Source organism: Cheilinus undulatus, linkage group 16, assembly GCF_018320785.1.
Source record: "Cheilinus undulatus linkage group 16, ASM1832078v1, whole genome shotgun sequence".
NCBI classification, from domain to species: Eukaryota; Metazoa; Chordata; class Actinopteri; order Labriformes; family Labridae; genus Cheilinus; species Cheilinus undulatus.
Window position 1 is genome coordinate 38,659,589 of NC_054880.1, and position 17,995 is coordinate 38,677,583.

General features: G+C 42.2%; 1 protein-coding gene across 1 annotated transcript in view; it reads right to left on the reverse strand.

The window, feature by feature from the left end:
- The window catches only part of kcnh8 (potassium voltage-gated channel, subfamily H (eag-related), member 8), a 123,882-nt gene that overhangs the window by 19,822 nt on the left and 86,065 nt on the right, over window positions 1–17,995 (reverse strand). Inside the window, exons 11-13 of the mRNA XM_041809449.1 lie at window positions 6,189–6,403; window positions 2,605–2,643; window positions 1,317–1,585 (exon numbers count right to left, since the gene is read on the reverse strand). Of these exons, the coding sequence (XP_041665383.1) occupies window positions 1,317–1,585; window positions 2,605–2,643; window positions 6,189–6,403 (523 nt within the window). The remainder of the gene's footprint in view (window positions 1–1,316; window positions 1,586–2,604; window positions 2,644–6,188; window positions 6,404–17,995) is intronic.

A 17,995-nucleotide genomic window follows, 5' to 3' on the forward strand; every position in this document is an offset into this window, starting at 1 on the left:
CCATTACTTCAGAAAGACAATGATCCAGAACACACCAGCAAGTCTGCCTCTGAATGGCTTAAAAAACAAAATGAAAGCTTTGGAGTGGCCCAGTCAAAGGCCCTGTCCACACGGAGACGAAAACAAGTATTGCCGTTTCGTTTTTAAAAAGTTTATCCATAAAGAAATATCCGCGGAAGCATGGAACCACTGAAAACAACTGAAAACGCTGTAGTGCATATGCCAAGCCTGTACATAGCGCTGTATTGCTGCCACAGAAATGCACCGAAAGAGAAGAAGAACATTACAGAAAACTGTCACAAACTTTCTTCTAGTTGTCCTTCTGGTTGTTTTCCACTTTGGATTCAAGAACATATGGTGTGTGCGTTTCATAGTGGTGGTAAAGGAGCATCAGATTTTGCTGTAAAAGCCACAACAAGCTCAGTAGCTTCTGCAGCACAAACACACCCGTGTAGTCTGCCATTATTGTTTTGGCCGGACCCACGCAGGCGGCTTAAGGGAGCTACACTGTGTGTGACGTAATCGTTTCAAGAAAGATGCAGATAGCTGTCCACATGGAGACAAAACAGTAGTCGTTTACAGATTTATGCACTCTGGGACCCGTTTTCAAAAAGTATAATTTACAGTCACCCAAAATGCCGTTTCCGTGTGGATGAAACGCTGATATGACAAAAAACTTTTGCGTATACGTCTGAATTCTCCTCCGTGTGGACAGGGCCGAAGTCTGAACTCAAATCAGGCCCCCCTGAAATGATTGAAAATGATTGAAATGCTGTGGTTTGACCTTAAACATGCCATTCATGCTTAGAAACCCTCCAATGTGGTTGAAGTAAAACAATTCTGCAAAGACGAGTTGCTTTAAATTCCTCCATACTGATGTAAATGACTCTTTGCAAGTTATCGCAAATGCCAGCAGTTGTTGCCGCAGTTGGACCAAACGGTTATTAGGTTTAATGACTTTTCACATAGGGCAAAGTTGGGTTGGATGCCTTTTTCCCTTAATAAATTAGATCATTTAAAAACTGCATTTTGCATTTACTCAGGTTGACTTTGTCTGACATTAAAACTTGTGTTATACAGTGCTTGTATAAGTCGTCTTTTTAATGGCCTTCTTGAGCTCTAACCATAGCTCCAGTTAAGTGCTAGTGTAAACATTCAAACTGAAAGGTCATGAGAGCAGTTTTTCTCTCTTTATCTATAACAATGGTTATGTCAGAAGTACCCAGCAGTGATTTGTCCTTCATAAACTCACTAAAGACTGACAGACGCAGACGTAACACTGAGTCACAGACACAAAGGCAGATCGATACTCTCACCTGGGGCTCAAGTTGGACGGGTCTAACGTGGTGAGTGTGATTTCCTGCATCTTCCTCCGGGACCTCCTGGAGTTCTGGCTGGGTCGAATTAGGGGAGACTTCCCACCTGTGTCCCTGAGGTGCCCCGCTCTGTTCCGCTCTGGTGCAGACATGCCCTCGTCTTCCTCTTCCTCCTCATCCTCCTCTTCGTCGTCTTCCTCCTGTTTCTCCTGCGCCTCAATGATGGGCGGAAAACCTTGAACCACTCGGCCATTTCTCCCCACCCCAGGCTGCAAAGAAAAAAAAAAACATGATTAGATCTTCGTCACTCGCTATTAATGTCAAAAGCATCTGATTTTGTGGCAAGAATTTTGGGAGATTACATAACGACAGAAAACGAGACATCTTATGAAATCAGAATCTATTCATGTTGATTTGACTCATCTGAGGCATCAGCCTTGATGCCAAGTTTGCTTAAAAACAGCAATTCTCAGCATTCTGTCAAAGCAAATGATTTCTTCCTCCTTCTGAAAATGCTGCATACACTAATCTGCATGTAATCAGTTAATGCCATGACCCTGAGGTGACCTTGAGGTGACTTCAATGTGTACTAATGACTTTTTGGTGCAAAGCACGCAAACATCAGCTGGATTTTTAATCAATGAGATTGTAAAATATCCCCAGATCAACATTTTAGACCAAAAGTGTGACCTGCAGATGAATGAATTGTGAACTCTGACATCTTTCGTGCGAACAAAGAGACCTGTCTTCTGCAAGACGACAACACAATAGGGTAAAAAACAGGAGTAAGGTCCAATATTGATCCACTCATTCTTTAAGATCGAGCACGGGGTTAAAGGCTCCGACAGCTGCATTGATTTCTTGGTAAAACGTCTGACTGCTGATTATTAAATGTGTATTTTCATGTAGATTCTCAACATTCACAGAGCATCCTGACATCATGCGGAGCATTTCATCGCCCTCTATTCTGGGCCCCGCTGTGATTTAACGACTGCTAACTCACTCTGCCAGGGATTGATCTTTTCTCCTCTGTCGACCTCCTCGCCAAAAGATGAAAAAAATCTCCCCATCATTGGACTCATTAAGTGTAAAAGAGTGATTGAGTCCATTATGAGTGCTGGAGGTCGCCCTGCAGACTTCTTCTAGAAAAATTGATCTGCTGTTGAACTTAATTTGACTTTCATTATTTTCTAATGTGGCTTGATTAAAATGTTCTGGGCACATTATTGCCTTTAGATGGTAAATCATCAATCAGTGAGTGTGTTGCTGTGTATGTGTGGTCTATTACCTGGGTGTCTAAAGTTGTTGTAGATAGTCTGGCCTTCACCTGGAAGAGAGCCACAGAGATGAGACGCAGTAAATGAACTACAGGACAGAGCAATCAGGATGTGGCCTTTTTTTAACAGCACTCAGCAGTTTGTATATTTTTGCAAAGTGTACACTAGGATGTAAAAAATGACTGTAAGGCTGGAGGTGATCCTGTGGTAGAAAATAATTCACTGATACGCACACGGGTACGGGGCAATAATATCCAAACAGCAATTTTCCCCTCCTGCTCACAAACACATCCTCTATCCTGAGCCACCTCCTTCCTCCTGTCTCCATTTTAACTCCACTCAGTCCCGAGATTTAGCACCTAAAAGCCCTGCAGCAAGAAATGTGTGTGCGTATTTGTGTCTAAGTGGGCCAGTGGTGCTGGAGCGACAGAAACACCTGAGTGTAATTACAGCAGCACAACTCGTCCAAGTGGCCGGCTATTTTTGCCCCCTCTCTCTCTCTCTCTCTCTGTCACACACTTTTGCTTCTCAAACTCTTCAAACCTTCCTCCTTTTCCTTCCTCTGTTTGCCCTAAAAACATTTTTCCCCCTTCCCCTACTCCTGTTATTCCCAATCCTTTGACTCCTCATATCTGTCATAGTCACACATTCTTAAAGGGATAGTTCTGGATTTTTGGAGTATGAGGTTCTTCTCTGCTCTTCTGTCACCTGTCTGCCAAGCTCCTAAAGTTCATGAATGAAATGACCCTCACTGAACTCATCTCAGGTGGGGGTGAGTCAGCCAGTGGCCCATCTGGTGGGTCAAAACGACCTGGAGCTCAACGCTCTGAAGACAGTGGATAAGGTTGCAGATTTCAGGAAGGACACTGCTGCCCATGATCCCCTTTGTGACTCCCTAGTTTTCACTGTGAATTCTTTTCCACCTCCTGGGGACCCTCATCACCTCAAGTGGGAGCTCAAAATCAGCGTAGTCAAAAAAGAAAGACCAGCCTAGGACTTCCTGTGGCAGCTTAAAACCTGCCAAAGATGATAATGGTGAACATCTACACCGCTGTCACTGAGTCCAGCTTTACATCAATTATTACCATCTGTAGGCACGCTGAGAGCAGAGAGGGCGATTGGCTGCACCCTACTATATCATAGCAGCCAACCCCTCTCACCCTGGACACAGGCTTTTTGAGACCCTCCTCTCTGGCAGGAGGCTTAGGGCCACCAGGACTAGACTTGCTGCCTAATGAGCAGTGCTCCAGCCCTCCCCCCACAGACTCTCACTGAACCACAGAACCAGCAGACAAAAAACTTCATGTCTATACAGACTGTGTGTTACATTAATGCACACTGAACCTGATCACTAGTAAACCTGCACATCTGTAAAGTCTCTCCTTTTTGCGCCTTTGTAAATTTTGTTGTGATGTTTGTGTTCGTTTTACATTTTTTATTTTGCCACAATACTTCCCTATAATCATCTTAACTTTGCAGAAGTGAGAAAATTTGTGTTTGGTAGATTATTTCTAGGTTGTCACAATGCTTCTTGGCAATATGTCTTTTAATGTTGGAAGCCTGTTTATTTCCCTTTTAAATAGTGCCACATTTGTTAGGAACATGCATTTGAGGGATGAGCAGCAGAGCTGAAATGTTGTTTACACACATGAAAAATTAGCAAAATCTGCCAATGCCAAACAGCTTTTTCTGCTTTTCCCACTGACTCTTGTTTTGAGCTTCTAGTACCCCCAGGTGCTGACAGTCAGGTGCTTGATCTGTACCTGATATGTTCAGCGATGAGTCCAGATTCTGCCTACGGCAGTTGGATCGTAGGGTCAAAGTGTGGATAAGACATGGAGAACGCTATGCTGATTGCTGCACTGATAGAGTAACATCTTCTGGTGGAGGCAGTGTGATGGTGTGGGACGGCATCTCCCTCACTGGAATAATGAGTCTTTGTCATAATTGGAGGCAATCCCAATGCAGAGAGACATTGAGATGAGATTCTGCAACCAGTGCCAATCCCATATCTCCACAGTCTGGGATCGAACTCTATCCTCCAAGAAGACAACGCTCACCAAAACAGCGCAGGGTTCATCAGAGACTACCTCCAGAATTTGGGAGTGGAGAGGATGGAATGTCCTGCCAGCAGTCCTGACTTTAACCCCATTGAACTCTTGTCGGATCAACTTGGGTGTGTTGTCTGTGGCAGAGTGACCAACACAACCACATTGGCTGACTTGTGACGAATGCTAGTTGAAGAATGGGATGCCATCCCACAGCAGTGTGTGACCAGGCTGGTGACCAGCATGAGGAGGAGATGCCAGGCTGTTGTTGCTGTGTATGTTTCTTCCACACACTACTGACACTCCTGTTCATTAAATTAATAAATTGTTAAATTGACAAAATGTGTTCTTTCTACAGACTTCAATTATCATATCAACCAAACAGCACCAAACAAGAGTCAATGGCACAATAAGCTGTTTCACAAATTTTTCACAGGTGCAACTCACACCCTCAGCTCTGCTGCTCATCCCACATCCCCCAATGCTTGTCCCTTACAAATGTGGCACCGTTTTAAAGGTATTGCCAAGAAGCATTTTTACAACAAAGAAAAAGCCTGTCAAACACAAATTTACTTATAAAACACATTAAAAACAACAAGAGTCGGCCAAAGTGCTGCACAAACATGCATAAAAACATCTCAATAAAATCACTGAGAGTCATTTAAAAACAAGAGAACATCCAAAAACTGTTAAGCTCACTAAGAAAGGACAAAAGGTTAAAAAAGGGCAACTCTCATGCTGAGCCTGAAGCCAAGGAATAAGAATGATTTTTGGTCTGATTTACAAACAGGCGGTGCGTGGGACAGCCAAACATTTGGAGGCAAAATGTTGAACAGCTTTGGAGTTGCTACTGAGAAGACCCCTGAGCTTCAACTTTGACCTTGAGGCAGCTAGAAGCAACTGGTCTGTGGATCTGAATACTGAAGAAAAAACATTGTTTTAGATTGCAGCATTTTTGAAGCAGCTGTTTCCACTGTTACAGTTGTTTTGGATTTTTCTGAACTTGCAGTCTTTTTGTCCTAATGGTGATTAGTTCAACTGTTGCAGAGTGATTGCCCTTTATGATCAAAGTTTTAAGAACTTTCATGCAAAAACTGCTCAATGTGAGACTCAGGGCTCATTAAATATGTTTTTTTTAATATATATATATATAGAAAAGCAGGAAGTATCATGGGTGATGCAGTTTATTAAAACAAGGCAAAAGATTTGATAGAAAAAGTTACTTCTACAAAAAACTGTGAGTAAAATATGAAATGTAATGTTTTTTAATAGTTTTATGGCACTCTAGCTACAATAAGCTCCTCATTAAGTTTCCTCCTCACTTTTTTCTGTACTATCTGCTGGTGTGAGCTTTTAATGGACCTCATTAATATAAAACTACAGTAACCATTGTCCTCGTGCAGTGTGAAACATAATAACACACTGAGGTATGAAATCAAAGGTTCAGCCAATCTGCTTCTTTAAAAATGTATTTTTTAGGAAAAATAATGAGCCTATAAGTCTTTTATGACACCTTTAGGACGCTGAATGAACTCCGATGGACTCACATGTGTCTCGTGCCCCTCCCTCAGGTTATACGTGAGGTCCTGCTGGATGTCCTGAACAAAGTGATGTGAGTACTCGGGGTAAAGGTCCAACACCTCGTACAGTCCCTTCAGATTCACACACTGCAGGTCGCAGTAGGTCAGCGCTTTCACGTCCGCGTTGGTCTTTATCACTCGGTCGTCTAAGGACAGGTTTGCTCCAATCAGGTCTCCTTTCCCTGCATGGAGAGAAAAAAACACGATGGAGGTCAGGATAAAGGTCACAGTGTGGCGTTTGTTCTCTAGTAAAAAGGGTTTGAAGGTGCAGGTTCTGTTTCAGATGTTCCATTTATCAAAAACTCTCTGAGGGAGTGCTCAGGTGTGAGTGTGGAAAAAGGTTTCTCCATGTGGATGCATTAGAGAGTATACTCTTCTCACCTGTGTGATCAAGGTTTTATTTCATAACAACAAATATGCTGCAGATATGCTGAAACTACCTGAACACAGCCTCAGACCCACAGAGGGGAAAAATAGGAAATTAATTTCACTGAGTACTACAAGTGCACAAAAATGTTCAAAGAAAAAACATTTTTCATAAATTTAGCCACTTAATTTTCTTCTCAAAGAGCATTAAATTGATGTTATTAGCTTTATAAAGTACTTTATTTGTACTGTATTTTTCTCACTGGGGAGCATTGCCCCAAACCCCTTAGAAAGTTTGGAGTATGGATGATCAGCTTTGTCACAACTGCCCACTTCAGCCTCTGTCCATGGCGAAAAACGATTGTTTAAACCTGGTCTTTGTGCTTAATTTGGGTCTATTTTAACCTTGCAAAGCAGATGGATTGGTCAGACTCTAACTCTGTCATCATGCAAGCTCCAATCCACACCGTTTGTGCAAACTGTTCGGACCAATCAGTATTGTTAAGGCGCTATGGGCGGGGTTTAGTTGCATTGAAAGCCGTTTGCAATGTCTGCCACCAGTGCATTGAATAGCTCGGATTTAGCTATAGTATAGTGGTAGATTTATCAGAACTGGACCACGTTTCTGTATGAAATACAGATTAAAAGCTCATCATGATGGAAATTATGTTTTCAGTCTTCTCCCTACATAACCTTGCAAAGTCGATGGACTTGCCTGACTCCATGTCTTTCATCAGGCAAGTCCATCGACTTTGCAAGGATCCAGTCCACAACGTTTGTGCCGATCCGAACACTGTTGGGACCATTTGAGGAGAACATGGCGGTAGCCACAGGTGAGTTTTAGTTGTACTGTGAGCTGAAAGCAATGGCTTCCGGTTAGTGTAGCTGTTAGCTCAGATGTAGCTTTAGTATAGCAGCAGTTTTATCATAACTGGACCCCATTTCTTAATATAATAAAGGCAAAGAACAGCACTGAAAGCTTTTCATGACAGAAAAGATATCTTCGCTCTTCTGACGAGCTGGTTCGGCATAAGTTTTGTGATTGCTACGGACGAAGGAGATCTTGTACAGTGATTAGCTTGGATGGAGCTGTAGTAAAGTGGCAGCTTAATCAGACCTCCACCACATTTCTTTATTAAAACTAGAAAAGCACTCAGAGAGCGCAGACCTCCACCATAAGCCCTACCTCCCAATAGTGAAGAATCCTTTAATAAATTCCTGGATCTGTCCCCATGTGCCCCCCACCATGGCATTCGCCGACTACTCCTTCCCCAGTGGGGTGGACACATGGTCAGGCAAAACATTGGCTTCGCTATGGGTGGACTCTCATGGTGGGAGCATTGCCTGCTGGTGCCAACAGATGCACTGACAGTCTCACTCATGGTCTCACTGGACAACTGGAAGTCATGGCAGAGGGTGAATATTCCTCTATTCCTCCCAGCATTGTGAGTATGCTCGCCACAGTTCGCTGTCTTTCTCTGTTACGCTCCGACTCGTCTCCTCAACCGGGCGTGCGTCTTTCAAACTCTGTAAACTCCAAAACTTTGACTAGTACAGTGTACAGTGACAGTTTTATCAGAAGTGGACAACATCCAATAGCTGCTGCTACAGTAGCTATTAGCTTGTATGTAGCTGTAGGAAAGCAGCAGTTAAATTGGAACTGGATGACAGTTCGTTATTAAAACAAAGCAAAGAGCCACACCGACAGCTTGCCTTAGCAGAGAAGATGTTTTTGCACATCTCCCGACTGGCCTTGGCATAAAAGTTATTCCCTGAGAAGCTTCACTATATAAAAACTATGGCAGCAGTAGCCTGACAGCTCAGGAGAAGCACATGCACACAACCTCGTTTTGTCTTGTTGCTCTGATTGGCCTGTAATGAATGTGATGGACAGAGCTTTCATCCAATCACCTTCCAAGAAAAGTCCTGCCCTTCCCTTCCCTTCTTTCTATGGAAGCAGATGAATGTGAAAATTAAGCCATGCAATCGAGATATGAAACAGTCTATCTGATAGGTTAGATCTGTTTATTTGTTTTATAAACTGTAATCCAACCATGTAATCCCTTCAAAGGTTTTTGAGGCGGATGGCTCCTGTAATCTCTAATCTACACCTTGTGGCTCCTTTAACTGAGAAAAAAAAACCAAGGCTGCTGGAAAATATCAAAGCTGATGAGCAAACTTTTGTTGTTCCTGCATTAACATTTACATCTGCTGCTCATTAGCTGCTGCCACTCTGTCAGAAGCATAAAAATTAAAGGCACAACTGGTCGTGGGAATTCATAGGATGCCTGCCGAGAACTCAATTGAGCAAAAAATGATGCTAAGAGGTAACATTAGGCAGCTTATCTCTAACTTAGATCCACTTTAACACAACATAATCAGAGAACAATACAGGCCATAGATAGAAAACTGCAGCTAACAATCTGTTATCTTAAAAACGTTTTGTCTTACCCCTTTTTCTCTAAAAGTGACAGCTTGAAGCGTAGCTGACAGCTGTTTCCTGCTCATACTTGCAGGGCAAAGCTAAGTACCCTGTTAGTGTTAATGCCCCTTAAGCAGTGATAAAATATTCATTATGGTCATTGTGAACTGTGAGCGCTGCTCAATTACAGCAGGGCTGATGGAGCGCCAGTCGTGACTAGTCTTACTCCCCCCCTTCCCCTCTCCCCCTCCTTCTCCTTTACACCTCCTTCACTGCCTCACATCTCTCCTTCTATACCAGAACCCTCTGTCTTCTTCTGTTTCCTCTTAACTTCTTTTTTTCTCAGATTTGTTGATCTTCTCTTTCTTTTTCACTCCTTTCAGTTTTTCCTTGCTTCTTTGTTACATCCTTTGATTTTAATTTACTTTCCTCTGTTCCTCCCTTCTTTCCTCCTTGTATGCCTTGCTTGGTTCCTTCTTTTTCCCTCAACGATCTACTTCCTTCACTTACCTTTTGACCTCCACCTCTATTCTCACTCCCTTCCTCTCCTCCTTTTTAAAATAATCTTTTCTGCCTCCCTTTATTTTCCTTCTGTAATTTTCCTCCTTTTGTCATTTTTCCCATTAACTTCATTTATGATCTATTTCCCCATGACCCCTTCCTCATATCCTTCCTCCCTTCTTTTCCCCTTATTTGTTTTACCCTTTTAAACCTTTTAAGCCCTAGCAGGACCAAATTTGGTCCTGTTATCTTTGATCCAAACAAATTTGCTGTGTGCACTCTGTTTTTGCACAACAGTCATGCTACACATCAAATTAAACAGAAGAACCTCAGCAACAAGCCCAAATAAACCATTTTTACCTACACCGCATCCAACTCAAAAAGGACTCAAATCAAATCAATTATGGTCAATAGAACTTTGCTTTTCTGACAAGAAGAAATTTTCCAAAAAAAAAAAAAAAAACCTGTTTAAAGTCAAAGGGAAAACAGATTTCTACAAAGTAAGGTGAATTAAATAAAAATATGTCATGTCAGTATTTAGTAGATTCACATTTGGCTGCAATCACAGCTCTGATCTGGACACTGCAATTTTACTCCATTCTTTTTTACTAAACTGCTCAAGCTCTGTCAGATTGCATGGGGATCTGGTGCCAACAGCCCTTTTCAAGTCCAGCCACAAGTTCTCAATTGGATTGAGGTCTGGGCTTTGACTCCAGATCATTCACCTTGTTGTCCTTAAACCATTTCTTTGTAGCTGTCACTGTATACGTTGGAAAATAAATCTTCTCCCAAGCTCTAGTTTTCTTGCAGTCAGAGTAAGACTGTCCTCCAGGATTTTCCTATATTTGCTGCACTCATTTACCCTCTACCTTGTTGTTAGGGGAGGTAAATTTGGCCTCAAATGGGGCTTTAAATCCTGTAGTGTTTGCCCAGCCTAAGCCATAATTCTCTTGCACACCTGTGATTATCCATGCATTTTGCAGCATTTTCGACCTTCTACAAGCCTTCCAGGGCCGGCTGCTTAGAACCATCCCCACAACATGATGCTTCCCCCACCGTGCTTCACAGTGATGATGTGCAGTGTTTGGTGTCTGCCAAACATAGCATCTTGTCTGATGGCCTAAAGTGCCATCTTGGTCTCATCAGACCAAAGAGAAGTTAAGATAATTCTTTATTTATCCCACAATGAGGAAATTTGCAGTGTTTGTGCAGCAAAGAGGATAGCAGTATGCACACAGTACACACCAGGTTATGAACAATAATACAAAAATACATTCTATTTCCTTGGTCTAGGCCATGAGAGCTCTTATGCACACAGTGTACATAGGACAAAAGAACTATCCACTTCACCATGGTGTCTTCTACATTCTGAAGATCTCATGAGATTTCCTCAACAGTGGCTTTCTCTTTGCCACACTCCCATACAGCTTTGACTGGTGAAGAACCATGACAGCGGCTGTGTCTTGGCGGCCTCTCTCACAAGTCTCCATCTTGCATGGTTGCTCTGTTTGTGAGAACTCTGTTTTTGATGATGGATTTAACTGTCAACTGTGATCTTCAGTACCTTGGAAATGTTTAATTGTATCCATCTTCTTTCTGACTTGTACTCTTCTCTACACCTGTTATTCTTGTGTCCTTGCCCTCCTTTTGACTCTTGTTTTGTATTAACTCCTTTCTCTGAGTTGCTTGGAGTGTTCTTTTGTCTTTATGATGTAATGGTAGCCAGGAATACTGGTAACCAGTAACTGGACCTTCCAGACACAGGTGTCTTTATACTACAATCACTCGGGACACATTCACTGCACTCAAGTGATCCCCGTTTCACTAACTGTGAGACTACTAGCACTAATTGGCTGGGCCTCTGTTAAGGTAGGTCGGTCACTTTAAAGGGGGGGTGAATATTTATGCATTTTACATGACATTTTTATATAAGTGATATTACTTTGTAGAACTCTGTTTTCACTTCTAAATTAATGAAGTTTCCTGTCAAAAGCCAAATTATACCGACCATGATTGATTTATAAGATAATTTACCTCCTGTTTACTTTCTTTATTTCTTCTTTCTTTACTCTTCCTGTCCTCTTCTCTCTACCTGTCCTAACTTCCACCCTTCTTTGTCCTTGCCCTCCTTTTGCTCTTGTTTAATTTCATTATCCCCTCCTTTCTTTGCTCCCGCCTTTCCCCTTCCTCCCGTTGTATTTGTTTCTTTTTTAATCTTGGTACCTCCTGTTCTTTCCTTCCTCTCAGCACAGCTTTTTTCTCCTTAGTTTTTCAATTCTCCTCCACCCCCCATTCCTTCCTCACTGCTTTTATGTCTGCCTGTTCTCTACCTCTTTGTTGTCCACTTCTACTTTCTAGTAGAGGTGGGCAATATCTCAAGTGTACTCGATGTATCATGGCTTTGCCACTTGACATGTATAACATGGGGAAGACTGTTTATTATTCATTCATTAGTCACCACCCCTTCATACCGCCCCCTTCTTCCATTCTTGCTCTCACTGGTGATCAGCTGGTTATGGGCGTTCACTCTCTTCAGTACTAAGCTAATCAGATCCTGCAACATCCTCGTTTGATCAATCATCATGGACCTGCCATATTATAAATTATATCTAAACTGCCCACCCCCTCTGTAAGCATTTGGAAAAAAAATAGAGTGTTTGACCATATAGATAGCTTAAAGGTCCTTATCCTGTCACATTATAGCTTAAAGAAGTAAAGTACAACTTGTCTGGTGATTCTCAATGTTGAAAACATCAAAGTGTGGTGTGCTCAGCACACCACACTTTTCAGATTTTTATTTGTAAAAAATTTTGAAAGCTATGTATAATTTTCTTTTCACTTCACAACTATGCACCACCATCTATCACATGAAATCAAAATAAAATATATTTACGTTTGTGGTTGTGACATGAAGAAATGTGGAAAATTTCATGGGGTATGAATACTTTTGCAAGCCACTGTATGTTGGCCTGTTTATCGAGCTAAGATAATTTCTTCTACACTAAGCTCTTCTAACTTTGTCTCTATTTGAGCCTGTGTTTTTGTGGGAATTTGTGCCCATAGAGCATCTATGATGTCAGGTACCGAGGTTGGATCAGAAGGCCTGGCTCGCAATCTCTGTTCAAGTTCATCCCAAAGATGCTCGATGGGAAACAGGTCAGGGCTCTGTGCGAGCCAGTCTTCTTCCACAGTGAATTAAGATTAGCCTTCTCTGGAGATAAGGGGGCCTAAACCAAACCCTGAAAAACAGCCCCATACCATTATCCCTCCTCCACCAAACTTCACAGTTGGCACAGTGCAGTGCAGTGTTAGTTTTGACAGCTATTTTTACTTTTAGTCTCAGTCTCAGACTCAGGATCAAATGCCTTTTAGTTTTAGTTACATTTTAGTCCTCCCTACCCTTTATACTGTTAGTCTAGTTTTAGTCGCTGAAAACTCAAAACCGTTTCAGTCTAGTTTTAAAAAGTCTACAGCTGAGAAGCAGAATAGCTACAGATGCATTGTATTTTTGACAGATTTATCTACAGTCGAGAAATATCATGAATTTTGAATGTCTGACAAAACTAAATTACATTACAGTCAGTTTTAGTCATCAAATATCTATTTTTGGCTAGTTTTAGTCTAGTCTTTCTCATGAAAAAAAGGCTGTTGAACATTTTTAATCATAGTTTTAGGTGACGAAATTACCAGGGATGCTGTAAGTCAGGTAACATTCTTGCGGTAATCTGACTGTCAAAAAGAGCAGCCTGATTGGTCACTCCACAGAGCATGTTTTCCACTGCTCCAAAGCCCAGTGTTTGTGTGCTTTATACCACTCCATCCAACTCTTGGCATTTGACCTGGTGATGTGAGGCTAGCATGCAGCTGCTCAGCCATTGAAAACCCATTTTATGAAACTCCTGCATAAAGTTTCTATGCTTACATTAAAGGTCACATATAATACAAATACACCTCATTCTTTTCTAACAAAAATATGTGCCCCCGGCCGGTCTATGATCCCCAAAGATTCAGAAAAATCCATTCCCTCCCCTCTCTCTTTCTTCACCTTTCAGAAAATGTATGCAGAAACAAGCTGTTCTCAGCTCAGTAGCACTTAAAGCCACAGACACAGAAACAGCTCATTCTGAGCAGGGCTGAAACAGAGGACATGCAAAAACCCAACACTGGAGTGTTTTTTCAGCAACAGACTTCACAGGCATGTTTTGGGGACCTGTAAGACCAATATAAAGTTGTCTTTAAAGAGTAAAATATGTGATCTTTAATGCCAGTGGAAGACCAGAAATCTTCAGCTATGGAGTCGGCAGAGCGTTGGGGCATCTATGCACTAGAAGTCATTGACCCTGCTCTGTGATTTCACGTTGTCTTCTGCTTTGTGGCTGAGTTGCTGTGGTCCTAAACTGTTCCACTTTCTAATGATAATAACACTTACAGTTGACTGTGGAAGATCCTGCCTTATTGCAAAGGTGGCATCAACCACAGTATCATGCTTGAAGTCACTGAGCTCTTCAGAATGACCCATTTAGGATCACAAATGTTTGCAAACAGAGACTCCATGGCTAGGTGCTTGATTTTATACACCTGTGGCAACAGGTCTGATTGAAATACTTAGATTGAATAAGGTGTGGCCAATACTTGTGTCCATATAGTGTATATTGTGTATCCTGATATAGCCTAAAACTATTGCATTATCAGTTTCAGGCCATATCCCAGGGCCCTTCTCTTTCCTTCTCTTCTCTCCTCTCTTCTTCCATCCATCTCACTGACATTTGTTTTATTTGTTTATTCCACTACACAAACGTTCTTCCTCCTGTTTCTCCACCTTCTCTCACTGTCAGTGTCTCACATCCTTCAACACGCCTCTCTCTCTCTCTCACCCACTGACTGGATGACGACATACCGAGCGGTGGCTACTTTCTTGTGGCGTGATGAGGAAGAAGAGAGAGTCTTTTTCTCCTTCAGTCAGACGCTCAATGTCAGCCTGACCTTCTGCACAGTCAGCAGGCACAGAGAAAATGCTCTCCGCCTGTCAGGCCTACACGCACACATGCACACGCTCGCCCACACGCACATACGCACGCCGCTCAGCACACCAGTAAACAATGCCGCCTACTCAAAACACACACAGGCCAAAACAAACTTCAGGAGAGCTTGAATTCAGATGGTGAGACTGACACAACAGGTACAAGCTCTCTAAAGTGAGGTGGAGATAATGATTCTAAGTACTGCAGCCACTGAGACAAAGTGATGGATGAGTTTCAGATTCACATCTGTAACTCACTCCCTCGTACTGACTCACCTTTCTCACACACTCTCCCTGCACACGCACACTCCTCCCTTATTGGTCTATAACTCTGAGTCCTGGAGGTCGAGTAGAAAACCCACTGAGGTCACTCATTATAGGAGGTTGAGTTACACAGCAGATGTGCGTGGTTGTAATACAGCAGCATTGATGCTTGTTGTTCATCTTGTTTTAGAGATTCTCTGCAAAAAAAAGGACATAATATCCTCGGTCCTGTTCAAAAACACCCCCACGCTTTCACACATTTTTTAAAGCATAAGTTTTGAGTGGGAAATTCTCCTGAAAGCAGGTGCAAATTTGTGCAGGTGTGTTGGGGAAGGTTGCACTATCTGTGAGAGGAGCTGCATTAAAATAAGCTGCATTTTCACCACAAGTACACACTGCTTTTAGTCCCACGGGCTTCTTTTAAGGGGATCTAAAGGTTCTCCCAGCCCATTAATGAATCTTTCCCCTTCTATCATAAAAACTTGGAAGATTATGCTAAAGAGTTGGATAAGGTGTAAGAGAGTCTCATAAATGCTGCATGTACTCAACCATCACAAATGTTTGGCATAGCCAGCCTCAAGCCCGGCACTTTCAGAGAGTACTACACACATAGCTATTGTGGGGTAAAATAAGGGGACCTTTTTGTCTGAAAGGCACTTAACTGCTCCTGAAGTCCCTTGCCTCTGTGTTGGGGAAAATGGCCAAAACACAGGAAAATAAAATTCAGGTTTTCGGTGAAAGTTCTTTCAGAAAGTCCCTGCACCTCTGCTGATTTCATTCAAAGGCACCTTGGATTTTAAGGCATAAGAGCCTCTGCCCAAGTTATAAAAATTTCCCTGCACCCAAACAATACATCGAAATTAGTGTGCACCACAAGACTCAGCCTAAATACACTAAACTTCAGGAAAATACAACCCCTTTAACAGAGACAAAGTCTGATTGGATGTCCCTGAGATTTTTCTGAGACTCTGGTCCCAGTGGTGGGAATGCACCAAGGATGCACACAAACAGGTAGTCCATACCACGCCCAAACACATCCAGTTTGTTTGATTAGTGTGAGTGCTCCTCACTGTGCTCAAGCATGGTACACTTTGCCAGCTCTGTCACGAAAGAGGTGGAAAGGGTGGCCTTAACACCGTATGGTTTTTAATGCACAAACACGAATAAGTAATGGTTTTTGTATTCATACCAAACCGTCACAATTCAGGAGTCACAGTTGGGTGCATGTGGTTACATGCCAATTACGTCCAAACATTAAAAATGGAAAGAAAAAAGAAAACAAGTAAATATGACAGTGTGTACTGCCAATCCAGGGGGCAGAACTGTTTTAAAGTGTTTGCTAACCGCTACTAAACAACCAACAAAGAAGAGGAAGCAGCCGGCAAAAAGAAAACACATAAAGAAGAAAAGTTTGCAAGTAGGGCTGCATAGCAGAGAGACCCACCAGACTTTTCTCCCTCTCGTTATCCCCATGGTGTTTTAAAAAAAATCCTCCTGATGTAAAAGCAGAAGGGTCAAAGATGCTAATACATTTAAAGGCTATACTCAGACCTGTAGAAGATGAGAACAGTGATTACAAGTGGGTATTTAGGCGCTCTGCTCCAGCTCCGTTGCACAATCCCATCTTGTGTTTACATTAGCTTGTCCTTCACTGACCTAGGCCGGCCACACACCAAACAATTTTAAAATCTTAAATGATTTTAAAATCGTGGGAGACCACAGACATAATGACAATTTCAAACGATTTTTCATCTCGTAATCCTCTGATCGCACACTCTAGACGAGTCAGCCAGACTGTGAGTCGACTCAGACGACAAACCTGTCGACATGCCAGCATCCTTGCATGATCACATGACTTCAGAAGAATAACAAACATGGATGTCTATGTCTACAGTCAGCTTGCTGTCCCTCCACCATAGGCTGTCCTGGTGTGTGTTACAGCTGCATCAGAAATCATTAAAACAAGGAAAAGAATCAGGATGAAATTCTGGCTGGAATGAGGGTCCATTTTTGTTTGTGTTTGTGAACGGTGAAAGTACGTACAACCTGGCTGGTGACACCTTGTCTGTTCGTTCTCATTAGTTGTTGTGGGTACACCGCTATAGGCATTACGACCCAGAATTCTAAATATCAAACATGTTGGATATCTAGGACGCTATTTGGAGCAGTAAAACAATTGTGTTGACGCAACACACGCGAGGATTACTCAGGTAAACAGTTGTTTGCTACGAGCTTCCACTCATGGTACGCCCCCATGATCAGCAGGGAGGCAAATCTGGACACAAATTGGGTTTAAAATCCTGTAGTGTGTGGCCAGCCTTACATGAGTCAGGATTTTGAGCGAGCAACCAGTGCACAGGCCATCTACTAACAACTGTTTCACAGCACACTTCTTCAATAATAAATATGATACATGGCTCTAAAATACACATTTTTATTTGCATTTTACTTCATATTTATTTTTCTTATTTCAAATCAGGAGATATTCAGGCTATTCATTTCTGTGTTGCTTTATATTCTGCTTATTTTTGGATTCATACAGACTGAATCAGTCCCATGGCCAGTACATTGTGGACTACAGCCTCTGTAAATGGACTCCTGCTCTACCAACTGAGCTACAGTGGTGCCCAACATGACATGATTGATGCAAATTGATGTGCTATCTTATATGATGGGAAATCCAGAAGTGTTAGAGGGTGAAAACAAGTAACAATAAGCCACAGAGTCTGTAAAGCTATAGTCTTGTTCTCTGGGTTGCTCTCCATTTTGCTGATTCTGAGACCATGTTTCTTGTAGATAAAGCTACGTCTGTTTCATGCTACCATGTAAAGGAGGTAGCTAAGGCTTAGACCCAAGCAATGTGAGCTCAGGCCAGTGAGAACTGGGGAGACGGGTTAATCATGCTACTTCACAGTATGGGGCAACTGGGCAAAGTGTGGTATCCGTAAAGCCCCTGGTGCTTATGTTGGTTCAGTTTCTGACAGAAACATGGTCCCTCCATCTTTAGTGGCAGAAATTTTTGAGGACTGCCAGGCAGGAGCCAAAACCTCTGCTTTGTACCAAAGTTTTTTGTTTACTGAGCTAAATCTGCACTGTTATAATTGCAGGCTCTTTTAAAGATATTCATAAGTAAACATCAGGTCCTTTAAGATGAGTTTCTATGGAGACACAATCATCAGTCCTCTGTTGTGGTTAAAGTGT